This window comes from Marmota marmota, unplaced genomic scaffold (assembly GCF_001458135.2).
Source record: "Marmota marmota marmota unplaced genomic scaffold, marMar, whole genome shotgun sequence".
Classification (NCBI taxonomy): Eukaryota; Metazoa; Chordata; class Mammalia; order Rodentia; family Sciuridae; genus Marmota; species Marmota marmota.
Window position 1 is genome coordinate 323236 of NW_026000052.1, and position 14972 is coordinate 338207.

The following is a 14972-nucleotide window of genomic DNA, read 5'->3' on the forward strand; positions in this document are numbered from 1 at the left end:
AGGTGGGGGCCAAGTCCTCAGGAGAGCTGGGCCAAGGGGAGCCCTCGCTGGGCCCCTGTACATGGAGCCTTTGCCATTATGTTTCCGAACTGGTCATCAGTCGAGGAGAGTAATCCAGTGCACTGTGAGCACTCCTTGGAGGACACAACATAGTCTCATCCCAAACACAGGCCATTCTTACCCTTGTTTCTAGAAGCAGCAGCTTCTAGAACGGCTACCTTTCCAGCCACTCAGGCCAAAGCAACTGAATCATCCCTGCCTCCTCCCTTCATATTCTATCCATCAGCTCAGGCTCCTTCGAAAGAGCAGCTCTGTTTCCACCTGGTGCCTCACAGCAGCACCCTTCTGCTGGGAGCCATTAGCCAAGTAGGTATGACAATTTCCTTGCCAGCGTACCCCATGTTGCAGTGACATTGAATGCAGGTGACCTTGCTCAAGGACCAAGGCGGATTAGGGCGTTCCCGGTTTAGGTTCCAGGTTTAAGGTTTAAGATTATTCCTGCTGGGAATAGGGCGTATCCTGCTGCCTGAGTTCCCCTTGAGTTCTCACGGGATTCAGACAGTACTTTTTGGGAGACAGATGCCCAGTGGAGGTGATTTTGGGCAGAGAACGTGGATTTGGGCAGAGAACGTGGATTTCCCCAGAACGTGATTGTAGACGGCTGGTGTGAGTTCGGGAATAAAGAGTTGCTGTTTGAATCTACAAGCTGTGTGGTGGCTCGTGATTGTGTGCCCAGCCAGACTGCGGCACCCTGCCAGGTGCCATGCGGGGCCACAAGGTGCAGGCCTGAAGTTGTCACTTCTTTCAGACCTTCCCATGCTCCCTCACTCCTCATGAAGACCAAACCCACATAGCTGAGCTCAGCCCCAGGGACCTGAAACCTGATCTTCTCCCACCCTCAGCCCTCCTCAGTCCACTTGCACACCACTCTCTGTGCCCAGAATCCCTGGAGGACACCCTGCCCTGAGCAGCCACTTGGGACTCTGCAGAACACACAGCCAGCACCAGTGCCCACCAATGATGCCAGGGGTGGGGGTTCCCTCTAGTCAATGGGCCTATGCTAATCCAAGTGATGGAAGCACCCCCTTGTGATGCAAAGTTCGGGGAAACAGAAATCTTGGAAAACATAGGCCTAAGGCAGACTCAGAGGGTGGCCTCAAATCTTTGTGGCATGGGGAAGAGCAATAATAAATGAAGAAATAAATCTAATGTAACTGCTGAAGCTCGGAGAATCAATATGATCTGAGAAAGAATGAGCCTGAGGATGCCTGTCGATCTTATGCAAGAAGCAAGAGGCAGAATGTTCCCCAGGAAGTGCAGCAAACAGGGGCCCTGAAGCAGCCCTGCCTCTGCATGAAGGAGCTCTCTGGAAGGCCTGATGTCAGCACCCACCCCATAAGTCCCTAAAGAGTTCCTTTCCTGTCCTGGAGGCAGTGACACACATTCACCCTTCCCCCAGCCCTCAAGTCTACACCCAGACCAGGACAGCCAGGGCCCAGGCAGAGAGAGTGCTCCACCCAGGACAGCATCTGGGCTTGAGCTGCTTCTGAACACACCCCTGCCAAAGAGGCCTGTGCAGGCCCAAAGCTTGTTCCCAGGGTCTCCAGGTTCCACCTCCATGCTCCCACATTACACCTTCTGACTCTTGCTTACTCTTTGGCGTAAGGGAGGTGTGTCAAGACCAGAAGTTCTGGCCAGCAGAGCTCCTTGGGCCCTGAGCAGCAGCAGTCTCCCCCTCTGCGCCTGCCTCTCCCTTTCTCACCCATCCCATCACCAATACTGCTTCTAGCTGTGGAAGCTGGGGCCAGCTCACTGCACAACCCTGCAGGCATTCCCTGTCCTAATAGGGTGCGGCCTCCTGGGAGCCTTCTGGCTGTCAACCACACAGCAAGGACAAGGCAGGCAGGCCTGGCTCAGAGCTCCCAGGTTCCTCCCTTAGGGGCTTCTTACCAGTCTGTCCTGAGGCCAGGGCAGACTTCCAAGAGCCTCTGGATGAGTAGAGAGGGAAGGACTGGAAAAGCCCTCTAAGGAAAAGCAGCATGGTTCGAGGGTTAGAAGAGAGTGGTCCCCATGGTGAGACCCACCCTCCTCCATCCTGAGCAGAGTGGACCTCAATGTGACCACACAACATACCTGAACAACAGCATCAGGGCTTGTAAGAATGTGCGGAAGTTATTGTGCCGGTTGATGCTGGTGTCGTCGTCCAAGGCAATGTTTCCAAACACCTAAAATGGAGAATGGCAGCATGTCGATGCTGCAGGATTCCCAGAGCCACAGTGGGTAGACCAGGCAAGAGAGGGAATGCGTGCAATCTGGGGGGCCCCACGTGAGACAGTTGATCACACCCTAGTCCCATGGCTCAGCATGAGCCAGGCTCCAGGAGCTCTGAGCCTGCTTCTAGATGCAAGTCTGATGAATGGGAATGGGGCCCAAATCTGCTATGCACAAGACAGGAAGTGTTTCAGGTAGCTCACTGATTAACAGCTCCAAAGCAGGAATTATACTAATATACTGGCAAAAGCTCTGAGAAATCACTGGAGATATTCCCTTTTTTTTTTTTTTCTTTTTTCAGTACTGCGGATTGAACCAGGAGTGCTCTGCCACTGAGCTACTCCCTTAGCCCTTTTTAATTTTTATTTTGAGACAGGGTCTCACTAAGTTGTCTCAAACTTGTGATTCTCCTGCTTTAGCCTCCTGAGTAGTGGAATCATAGGTATGTGTACACCCAGCTATATCACTGGAAAAATTCTTTTAAAACATTTGTGCAAATGGTGCAATGGGATTTTTATCTATTATAACTGGTTTTTTTTCAGGGTAAGAATGCAAATGAATCAAGAACCATCTTCAGCTTAAAATTTGGCTGAAAACTGATAAACTATTACATTTCCACAAAGATCAGTAACATGCATGTTCTTATACATCCAAAAACTAAACCAAGTGTGTGTGTGTGTGTGTGTGTGTGTGTGTGTGTGTGTAGGTGTGTTTGCTTTAAAAAAACATCAAATCTCAGCAAACTCTAAATCAAGAGAACATTTCAGCCTGTGAGTTAAAGACTTGGATACTGGCACCTCCCATACTAACTTTACACTCAGTCCACTCTCCTCCCCACTGCTGGGAGGGGCCAGATGACCATGGGTTATAGCAGGACACTGCTTTACATATTTAAGTATTTTTTCCCCCAAATAACTGACAAAGTATTCTTGGGAAATCAAACAACTTAAATCACACAGACTGAGATCATTGAGGACCTGATCTGAGGCTCCTCAGGAGCATGTGATCTCCACTAAGGAGTGGAAGGGGCACCTTCAGACTGGCCAGCAGCCACTCCACACCATACAGATGTCTCCAATGCCCCAGTTGTACCTGAAGGCCACCCAAACCTCAGAAACATGGCAGTGCACTTTCCCAGAGAGAAAGGAGTGGATGGACGGCTAGACTGCCCCTCCTGGGAGTGCCTGGACACCCTCCAAGCAACAGTGTCTGAAAACAGCTGTCTCACTTCTCACACCAGTGTCCGACTCACAGCAGAGGCTCACTATGTGTCAGTTTATTACTGTTACCATTTAAGGACCACAACACATTCCCAGTGGCCCAAGTGGACGAGAGCTCTGCATCCAGCCCTGTCAGGGCAAGCAGCACCCACCTGCATGCCGATGATGGCGTAGATGAAGAACAGCATGGCAATGAGGAGGCACACGTAGGGCAGCGCCTGCAGACACATGGGCGGGTCAGGTCCTCTACCTCTCCACGGCCACACAGACCTCAGCCTAGCCCAGCTCCAGGCCCACCCTCCAAGTGACAGGCCCTGTTTCTTCATCTATAAACTGGGGTCGTAAAACTGATCTCAATGGTTTTGTGGGCATTGAGGAGATAACCTGTGGTCACTCAAACTGTACTTATAAACTGCAAAAGGACAATGGTGCACACACCCTTCCAAAGAAGGGGGGAACTCTGGGGGTCAGGGAATCATGACAGAGGAGGAGGATGACAGCCCTGCCCCGCCCCGCCCCGCCCTGTCCTGCCCCTGGCGCCTGCTTCACCTTGAAGGACTGGACGAAGGTCCACAGCAGGATGCGGATGGTGTAGCCCTGGCGCAGCAGCTTGACGAGCCGCGCAGCTCTGAAGAGGCGAAGGAAGCTGAGGTTGATGAAGTTGTTCTGTAGAGAAGAGGGTTGCCCTCTCATCTTTGGAAATTGCCCCCCAAAAGGGCAACCTACACCCCACAACCTCTCCACAAGTCCCTGTGGCCCCAAAGTGGTTAAAAAGAAATTGAAATAAAGTCACTACTCAGTCTAAGCAGTAACTGGCCACCAGAAAACCTTCCAAAAGGAAAGCTTATTGTTGCAAGTTACGCTTCATGCAGCAAATCAGAGACATCCCCTATTCTAGAGCCACCCTGACAGGGAGACACAGAGAAGGAGCTCTCCAAAGTGGCTCCTTGCTGCCAGGTGGGGTAGGATCACCTGTGGGACTCCAACAGTGACCACCTCTCATGGGACACAGCCAGCCAAGCTGTCCAGGTGCTGGGCATGATGGTGCTCCAGTGGGCACCCCTGAAGGGACCCCCCCCCCGCCTGGGCTTGGTGGCCGCGCTCCTCCCTACCAGCCCCAGCCATTTCTACTGGGACCCACTGGGCTCTGGGGGACTGCTCCAGGAGCTGCTGACACTTATGAAAGGGACAGGTGCAGTCAGTCACTCTGCTGCTCTCACCCCAGGTCTCTGCTGCCGAGAACCAGGATACTTGGTACTGCGCCCTCACCCAAGGGCTCAAAACTAATCACAGAGACAAACCGATCAACCCCAGACTCCAAAGTTTACCTGGGAGTGAGGAATCCCCGGCCCCAGACACCCTGGACTATTGGCAAGCCTTTTCAGAAGAGGGTGGCTCTGGGGAGGTGTCCGTGCATAGGTGGGGGTTCCTGTAGAGCCAGGCACTGTATGTTTGTCTACTTGGGGACCAGGTACCTGCACACAGCCTGAGAGCAGCTTCCTGACACTTTGGTATTTTTAAATATACAAGCAGCTCAGGCTCAGACACATTTGTGTTGCCAAGATTCAGTCATCAAATAAAGAGAAAAGAGAACGCAGATGTTGAATGAGACAGCAGCAGCAGGAGAGCACATGCAAACGCAGAAACAGGGAAAGCCCGGCAGCACTCAAGGGCTGCCTATCACAACAAGGGAGGTGGAGGGAATGGGCTCACACTTACTTCCAGGGACCCACTCTCAAGGGACACTTCTGCCTTGCCTGTGGCTCCCACCAGGGTGGCAGGATCTCTGAGTTTCTCTGCAGGCTGGAAACAGACAGTCACGGGAGGTTCTGGCTCTCAGGCAGAATGCTGAGTCCTAAAGGTGGGATCAGTGGGCATAAGGGTGATGTGGACCTTGTCCACATCAGCAAGAGGGTGGGAGTGGGACTCGAGGCATGCCCTGCGGGGTGCACAGCTAAGCCTGCAGCTCCCCACCAATTCAGGCTGAGGAGAGAGAATCTCAGTGGTACACACAATGGAAATAACTGCCCACTGACCACTTCGGACCCCAAGGACATAGACAGTCACCAGTGGGGGCTCCTTCTGAAACCCCCTACTCAAATAAGTCTGGAGAAGCAAGGATCTTAACAATGCAAGGCCTGTCCAGCTCAAAGCAGTCTGTGGCTGGGCAGTGGCACTCAGGAGAATTCCTGAAAATGTGAGAGGAATACAGACTCCTGGTAACAAAGAAGGGGCAGAATATGAGAGGGCAGACAAAGGGCCGGTGACACTCAGCCCCACTCAGCTGCTGTAGTGGAGACCAGTTCTCCATCCCTGCTCCTAGGCTTCTCTCTGGGCTCCTGCAAGTGCTGGGGGAGGGTGAGTGCAGACAGACAGGCAGCCCTGGAGAGTTGTGAAGGCAGATGATAACAGTCACAGATGCCCAAGCAGAGTGATGGGCTGGGGACCACCATGCTAACTGCATGCAGGACAGCGGGGGACAGCAAGACAGGGCTGTGTGCCGTGCACTGCCACCTCTGGCCTCAGCCGCCCTGAAGTTAGACATGGCCTGCCCTTCCTCCCAAGACCCATGGTTTCTGCTGCACAAGAAATGCTACGCCCACTTCAAAGCTACCCTTTTTGCAACCTCACTCAGCCTGTGCACCCACAGTAAGACGAGGGAACACTGGTCTCGCCCTTCCATCTCAGTCTCCTTGCCCACAACCTGGCAACACTAGAGACATCAATGCCCAGGTGGCAAGGGACAACTGAGGAAAGAAATTCGGAAGTATAGTGACCTTTGTAAGGACACTGTCCCACAAAGCCAACCTGGCTGACCCAGCCATGACTAGCATCTACATCCAAGGCCACCATGCTTCTAGCCAGTCACAAGAGAGGGAGGCCTTACTCCTGAAGGCCTCCAGGGAATTCAGTCAGACCCATGGATACCTGATGACCACACACCACACCACAGGATGAGGTCCTGCTATCATAACCAAACTGCTCTCTTAGTTCCACTAACGTGGGCTGATTGTGCAAAGGAGAGGAAATGTGTGCACATACACACACTCCCCACGTCCACCAGTCATGAAGGCCAGGACAAGGAGGAGAGAGACAGGTGGCCACTGCCTGGCCTGAGCTGGAGGCTGTGCAGAGGATGTGGCTAGGCATTTCCGCAGCATTCAATGCCATTTTCTCAAAACGCAAGTTTTCTACTTTAGATGTAGAACCCTGTGCGACATTCAGTTTCTGCACAGAAACCTCAAAGATCTGCTCCTTTGGATGAATTTTCACAGCCACAGCTAAAGCTAATTGCTACCAAACACCCTTATTCTCTCAAAACCACTGAAGAGGGCTGGGGCTGTAGCTCAGTGGTAGAGTGCTTTGCCTAGCATGCGTGAGGCACTGGGTTTGATCCTCTGCGTCACATAAAAAAATAAATAAAATGAAGATGTCATGTCCACCTACATCAAAAAATATTTAAAAAAAAAAAAAAAAAAAAACAACTTCTGAAGACTTGGAGGGAGGCCTCAGTTGCACCTGTATACTGCAAGAGCTTGGCCAACAGTGTGCACACACTCCAGTGATAATCTAGAGTTGGGATCCCTGAGCCTCTCTGTCTGCTGGGGCAGAGACCCTCCTACTCAGGCCCCAAATGACCCTCTCTGATTCAGAGTCCAAATCTCCAAACTTCCCATGAGCCCAGTGCCCCTGGCCCAACTCCCTAAGGAAGGGCTTATCCAGGAAGGACAGATGCAACAGGGGACTTCACCAAGGCCACCTGGGCAAACCAAACCTATGCTGTGCGTTGGCATGATAGGGACACTGAAGAGAGGAGGTGAGAGTGCAACAGAAACCACAGACTCCCAGGGACCAGGGCCAACCTCGTCAGGCAAAACCTCCTGAGTCATGCCAGTCTCAGCAGGAACTTCTGCCCTGGGCACTTACCCCCCATCCCAGAAAGTTCCACTTCCCCTCCTTGGCAAGGGCCCAGATTCCAACAGCTCCTGGAGGCCCTCTGAAGCCCCTGCTGGACCCCAGGGGTAGGGGAGAGTGCATGGGAGGCCAGAGGTGAGAAAGTACAGCAGAATCCAGCTCACGCCTCAGAGGGCAGCAGGTAGGAGCCCCAGAAACAGAGAGAAAAGAAGAGCAGGCAGAGCGAGGACTCGTAAAACTGTTTAAAGTCACAAACCAACCGTTTCCTATATGTGATGTTTTCATGGATGGGTATTTGCGTATTATTTACAAATTGGGGTGGTTTGAGCAGCAGGCGCGCAACATACAGACGGAGACATGGGTTTTCGCATTGTATGTTGGTTGGGTGGCGTGAGTCAGCAGGTAGGTTAAGGTAAATCAAGAACAAAAACAGGAAACAAAAGAGAAAATGAGTCATAAACACAAGCAAAAACTTAAACTTTGAATACTTAACTAGAAAACTTCAGGATTTTGTAAACTGCATATTTTTCTTGAAATGCATGAAATCAAACATATTTTGAGATCTGTAGGTTATGAGACTGCAGCTCTATTTGCATTCTTGTTTTAATGCAAATCCAAAGATGACTCACAGACAATAGTTCATTTTTATTTCCAGGCAAAGAAATCAATGTCAGTTTTAGGTGAGTTTGGAGCCCTTTCTCCAGGGATCCTTGCTAAGACTATGGATTTATTTTGATTTTTAAATTGGGGATCAAAACTGACACTCATATTTTTGCCTAAGAAAAAAAAGTGCACTTGCAAAGTAAATATATGAAGTGGCTCCAAATGAAAAACAAACAAATAAACAAACAAAACACCACCGATCCATGTGATGGCTGTCCTTTCATCTGTTCTCCTCCAGGCAGAGAAGGCCACTGACCAAAGCTCCAACAGCAAGGGCAGCCAAAGGGTAGATAAGTGTTCACTCAGGGCAGCTTCTCCCTCTCCCACCAGCCTGCCAAGGGCTTGCTTTAAGTGAGGCCTGACAGCTTACAGGCCTCCCTGGCCTATCCAGCAGCTGAGGGACAGCACGCGGGGGTCATTTCGGTGGCCTACACTGCAGGAGGCCTCTGTGCACCTGTGATGTCAGCCAGCATCCCTGCCCACCCCGTCTTATGCCTTCTCATCTATCAGGAGTCTGCTCAGAAACCCTGAAGTTGCCCTTCCAACTTGGAGCTGTTGGATCACTTTAGCTGGGGAAACAAATATTCCTGTTTCCAAGAAGCCCCACGGGTCCCAGGGACTCAGCCAGCCTGGTCTTCAGAAACTGCACTGAATGTGATGCTTCTGGGGGGATGCACACAGTGATGGGGCAGCCCCCAGGAAAGCCACCCCACCAGGAGCTGGTAAAGCAAAGCAACCTTGGTTTACTTTTTTATTTATTTTTAAATGTTATTTATTTTTAATATTATTGTATTTTTCTACCTTTATTTAATCAATTTATTTATTTTTATGTGGTGTTAAGGATTAAACCCAGGGCCTCACACGTGCCAGGCTAGCGCTCTACCACTGAGCTACGACCACTGCCCTTGGTTTTCTTTTTAAATGGAAGATTTCAGCCTCTTTGCTTAGAATACTCACATAATTAACTGTTGAAAACCATGAAATATACCACATAAACAAAATAATATGTCTAAATATTTTAAAGAACAGTAAACCAAATATCCATATATTTATCACCCAGCTGAAAAGCAGATGGCTCCTGTCACTGTGATGCCCTCCTGCTTCCTTCCTGCCCTCTGGATGAAGCAGCTGGCCTTAATCCTGGTCAATAATCACTTGTCCTTGCAGTTCTTTCATAGACCCTAAATGCACCCCACATCTGCTAGTTCTCAGCCTCACAGTGGCAGCTGTGCAAACGTGGCTGACAGTGAGCAGACACTGCCTCCCAGAAGCATCCGTATCACCCTAGCCATCAGTCCCGTGCCTGCAGTAATCTCACCGTCTCCTCAGTCTTCATTGCCTTGTGCTGCTGACACACTCTCTACACATCTGGGTGCTTGGCTGCTGGCTCAGCGGCAGTTATCACAAACAGATGTTGTGATGTCTATCTGAAGACACGGAGGCAGAGGTGCACATCACCAACTTGATGCTACTGCAAACTTTTCAAAGAGGTGGCCCCCATTGAGACCTCACCAGCTGGCTGGAGAGCTCTGGGCACTTCACATCCTTGGCAACACTAGGCACTGTCAGCATTTGCAAACTCTGACAACCAGCAGATGTGAAATGGCATTGCCATGTCATTTCAGTCTATATTTCTCCTATTATTATATTAGTAAAGTTGAGCATCTTTTCCCATGTTAATTGGCTACTTATGTTTTCTACTCTGTAAAATGCCCAATTGTACCTTCTGCTCAAAATTTAGTTGTTTTTGTTTTTCCAATCAACTTGCAGAAAAGCTGCGAATATTCTGGACACTAGCCTCTGCCCCTGGTATATGCTCCTGCTCACCGCCCCAGGCTCTAAATGATGGGGGTGTCCCAGGGCTCAGCTACTCATCCCATATACCAACCTCCTCCTGTTTTGTGGGTCTGACTCCATTTTATATGCTTAGGATCCGAACTTCATACCGCTAGTCTGAACTCGCTCCCAAATTCCGGGCCCTGTGTACAGCCCTCTGGGGAGTCTCACAGAAGCCCCAGACCTAACATGCCCAAGTTGCACCTGAACTTCATCACAAACCCACTCAGCCCATACTCTTTCCCGTTTCAATTCAAGCAGCCCATTTTTCCAAGTACGCAGGCCACAGTTCAATGTCACTCTTGCCTTGTCCTACATACCCACATCAGGTCTGGCTGCTGCCCTACTAGAGATGCAGCCAGAGTTCAATAGCTCCCTGCCCCACAGCCTGACTCCCAGCAGGAATGCTCTGTGGCAAGGCCCCCAGGCCTCACACCTTAGGCCAACACCCCAAATCGGCACCTCTCTCCTGAGGGCTTTTCCAGGCCAGGCCAAAGGGGTCATGGGCCTAACGTTCTCTGTCCTCCCCTTCAAGCCTTCAGCTGTGACTTGAGCCCCAGCACCCCATGGAGGGAACAGCACTTTCCACATGGTCAGAGCCCCAGTGTGACTGAGCTCCAGGTGTCCCAGGTGACCTTCTGGATAACGCGCCTTCTGTTGGCAGCCACTGTGCCCCTCCTCATTTCACCATTCCCTACCACTGTTCCCAGGATCACCTCCCAAACAACAGGCTTGCACCCAACTCACACGTCAGGCTGTGCTTCAAGGAGGTCCCAACAGAGAGTGCCCTAACAGGTCCACTGCCACTGCTCCCTTCCCACCGAGCAGGCAAAGCTGTGTCTTGACCACCAGGCCACACCATTCCTCTTCCTCAGACCTTCCGAAGTCTCCCAACAGAGAAGCCAAGGCGCACTGATGCACAGCCTTCCTCTGCCCTCCGCGGCCACCCCCCCTTGCTCAGGTGGCTCAGCTGCACCTCCTGTCCTCGCTCACACACCCAGCTGGCACAGACCCCGTGGATATGAACAAGAGAGCTGACAGAGCTTCCGGTTTTGACCGGAGGCTTTACATATCTTGTTAACAAAGTCCTTCGTTCACCTGAAACTGACTTGGAATGATCTCTGGCCTCATCCATGCTAACCTCCAGCGACCCTCACGAGGACGGCAGCAGAGCCAGTGCCGTCCTACACCACCCCGTACACAGGAGAGTTCTGACCTGAGGCTGACCCCCCTCTTGCTCAGCCTTCCCTGAGCCAACACCGCGTGTCCTCATCACCCCAGCTCTACAGCTAGTCTCAGCAGGAGGAGCAGACTCCCTCTGGCACCACCCAAACAACCCAGTTGATGGCCTTAAATATCCTGTTTGAGACTGTTTCTCTTTCTCATTTTAGAAGCAGCTTGTAAAATTCCAGAGTAAATAAACAGAAAAACAAAAACATTGGTATTTTTATTGGGATTGCATGAAATCTACAAATCAATTTGAGGGAATCAAAATTCTGTGAAATTGACACCCATTAATTCAACTCCATCTATTTAAGCCTTCTTTAATGCCTTTCAATAAAATCCAGCAATTTTCTGCATAAAGATTTTGTGCAGATTTTATTAGGTTTCTGTCAGGAATGCCGACTGAGTAATCTACCCTCTGCAACCGTGCTCTGGCCAGTCGAATGCTCCAGCACGCTCCAGTCGGTTTTAGACCCCCCACCCCCACCCCCGGACATGGCTGACAACTGTGCTCACTCCCTCCTAGCCCTTACATATTTGTTTATTTATTTGTCCTACTCATTCAGTAAGCCCCCACGGGAGACCTACAGAGCAGCAGGTGCTGTGCTACGCATCAGGGAGCTGACGTCCTCATGAAGCAACAGGCAGTCTACTGCTGGTCGGGCCTGAAGCTCAGCCTGGAGGAAGACGGACAGCAGAAAAAGCATGGTGTTTCCTGACTTCGAAAGGAATTCTTTCCAAATTTCACCATGACATAATGTGTGCGTAGGATTCTTTGTAGCTATCCTTTATGAAGTCACTAATTCCTGATTGCTAATAACATTTATCATGACTAAAATTTGAATTTTATTGGAGATCTTTTCTGAATCCATGAGACAATCACATTAATAGTCTCCTTGGATACGTTAATGTGAATTACTGTAATAGCTTTTCCAAGTTGAACCTTGAATTCCTGGAATAAGCCTGACTCATATTTTCTTTTCTGAACACTATTAGATTTAGGCTGCTTACATACTGATTAGGATTTTGCATCTCTCATTAATAAGTAAGTGTGGATTGTGATATTATTTCTTAGATAATGGTATTGAGCTAATATTAGGCATATATAATTAGTTAGGAAATGTTAATTCTTTTTCTAGTCTCTAGAAAAAATTGTCTAAGACCGGAAATAATCATTCCTTGTATTTTAGATAGAAACCTCATGTACAAGACCATCAGAGCAAGGTGTTTTCTTTATGGGAAGATTGTTTTTGGACTCAGTGGCTTTCTTGCTGCGATAAAGGACCACTTAGGGTTTTATCTCATCTCTGTCAGATTTGATCACTTGTATTTTTCTAGTAATTATTCATGTACCTAAGTCTGTAAACACACTAGCAGAAGTGGTTTGGAGCAATCTGGGTGTCTCCCTCCCCTGCGTCTGCAGCCACCACTCACCCCACCTTCCACTTAATGACCTTCTTCTCTTTGGGTGACCAGCCAGAGTATGTCAACTTCTAAGTCTTCCAAGAACACACACTTCACTGATTCTCTTCTGTGTGTTTCTTTTCTCTTTAATTCTGTGGGGTTTTTGTTGTTGTTGTTCATTTTGCTTTCACTTTTCAGTACAGAGACTTGAACCCAGGGCTTCACATGTGCTAGACAAGTGCTCTACCACTAAGCTCTACCCCAGCCATGGCCCCTTCTTAATTTCTATTCTTATATTTTCGTGTACTTTATTCAAACGTATTCTGTTCTTTTTCTTTTTTTTTAGCTGTAGATGGACCAATATCTTTATTTATTTATTTTTATGTGATCCTGAGGATTAAACCCAGTGCCTCACATGTGCTAGGCAAGTGCTCTACCACTGAGCCACAACCTCAGCCCCTCTGCTCTTCTTTTTCTAACTTATATTAATGTCCAACTCATTAATTAGAATATAAGCATTTAGGAGTTAGAAGTCCTTTCCAAGTACAGTCATTCTCAGTTACTATGGAGATCGGTCTTCGGAGCATCCCAGAGACTCAAGTCCCTTATATAATATGGTACAGTATTTGCATATAACCTATGCACATACCTCTGTATTCTTTAAATCATTTCTAGATGACTTCAAACAACTAACTAAGATAATGAAAATGCTCTGTAAACTGTCACTATACTGCTTTGCTCAGGGAATAATGGCAGGAAGAAAGTTGGCCCATGTTCAGTACAGATGCAATTTTTTTTTCAAATATCTTTGATCTGTGGTTGGTTGAATCTGTTGGTTGGAGGTAGGACCCACAGATGCTGAGGACCAACTGTGCTGCCAGGCTGTGTCTCATGAGCTTCACTGTATGGTATTCTCACTGTTTTCTGTTGGATGTATTTTGAATTCACATCATTACTCCATTTTGATCCATGACTCGCTGGGAAGTGTCTTTGCACACTATTGTTGCAGCCACACCCCTCTGATCTCTGCTACTTATGCCACACTGGATCCCCATGCTTTCCTCATGCAGAAAGCCTGACTCTGGATGCCCAGGCCCCTGCAGCTGCCAGAACCTTCTCAGCAGACGGAGGCACACAGCTGTATACTCCTGCCTGGCTGGGACAACACTGAAGTGAGGGCCACACTACCTGGGGTCCCATGGAGGAAGGCCAGCACTGTGCCTTGGAATTCCTTGACGCTGCCTTCCTCCCCCTCCTTACCAGGTACTCCTGGGAACAATTCCTAATGAGATGCATTTGGATTACAGGGTTGAACCTTCTCTGGAAGCAGACTCTCGGGAAGAGCCCCGGGAGTTGCTCACCGGCCAGATTAGCAACAGAACTGTGGACACCTGTCCTTGGACAAACCTGAGTGGGGCACAGAAGATACAGGAAGATGCTGGGAAAGACCTATGTGTAAGACCCAAGTACCACCAGCTGGCTGGCTCCCAGAGAGACAGCACCAGGAGGCTCTGGCACTGCCCATGTCCACAGGCCTGCACTACCTCACTAGGGCCCCACCCAGTGACAGCCTCTGAGAGACTGGTGAGGCAGTGTGGACAAAGAGGTCATCCTGCTTAGGATTACAGGGTCCCAGCAGAGGGAGAGGCTGGTCAAGTGTGGAGAAGACAAACAGATGAGCCCTGAGAGGGGCATGGTGTGCTGGGCACTGTACCACACACAGCTGCCCACCAAAGCACAGGCCACTGAAGACCCGTGTTGGACACGCTGATGTTGGCCAGTCTCTGCCCTCACTAGTCCCCATGCGCACACGGTGGGTCTCTGAAGGGAGCAGCCATGACGGCCAAGATCCTCTCAGCAGAACCGGGCTAGCCACAGTCAGTGCCCATTGTGCAGCACATTGACAGGGGTCCTCAGGCAGTGCAGAGCCCTTACTGCCCAGGTATCCATCCCTGCTCACCATGAGAGCAGAGAGGCTGCCTAACAGTAGGGGAGGGAAGATCTGTCTGGGAATCAGAAGTTCCCTGGGGCCTTCCTGGATGCTCCTCTGGCCAATCTTAACTATGACTGGACCATGACACAGCCATAGCCAGACAAAGGATGGCCAGCAGGGTCTTGGCTATTCAGAGCCTGGGACCCCTCATCATGCTACCCACCAGAGCAACAGAAGACCAGCTATAGGTCAGGGGCTCTGGAAGTAGTGATGCAGAGATGAAGACATCCCCTCTGCAGAGGTCCACACAGCAGGGAGCCCTACCCAGTCTCCCACAGGCTGTGACTAGCACCATCTCAAGAATGCACGGTCCACCCAATGAGCAAGGGCAGAGCAGAGGGGGACCACAGGAGCCTGCTTTCCAGCACAGTCCTGTGGCGATGCGGCCAGTGACTGCCAATGCCAGAGTCTGCGTCACCTGCAGGCGGTGTTCTTGGGGAGCTGCA

The 14972-nt window shown here is 50.0% G+C and overlaps 1 protein-coding gene across 1 annotated transcript in view; it reads right to left on the minus strand.

Annotated features, from left to right (window-relative positions):
* Cacna1b (calcium voltage-gated channel subunit alpha1 B) overlaps positions 1 to 14972 on the minus strand; it is a 185825-nt gene that overhangs the window by 40371 nt on the left and 130482 nt on the right. The window contains 4 exon segments of the mRNA XM_048813414.1: positions 2134 to 2225; positions 3644 to 3709; positions 4041 to 4157; positions 7667 to 7672. Of these exon segments, the coding sequence (XP_048669371.1) occupies positions 2134 to 2225; positions 3644 to 3709; positions 4041 to 4157; positions 7667 to 7672 (281 nt within the window).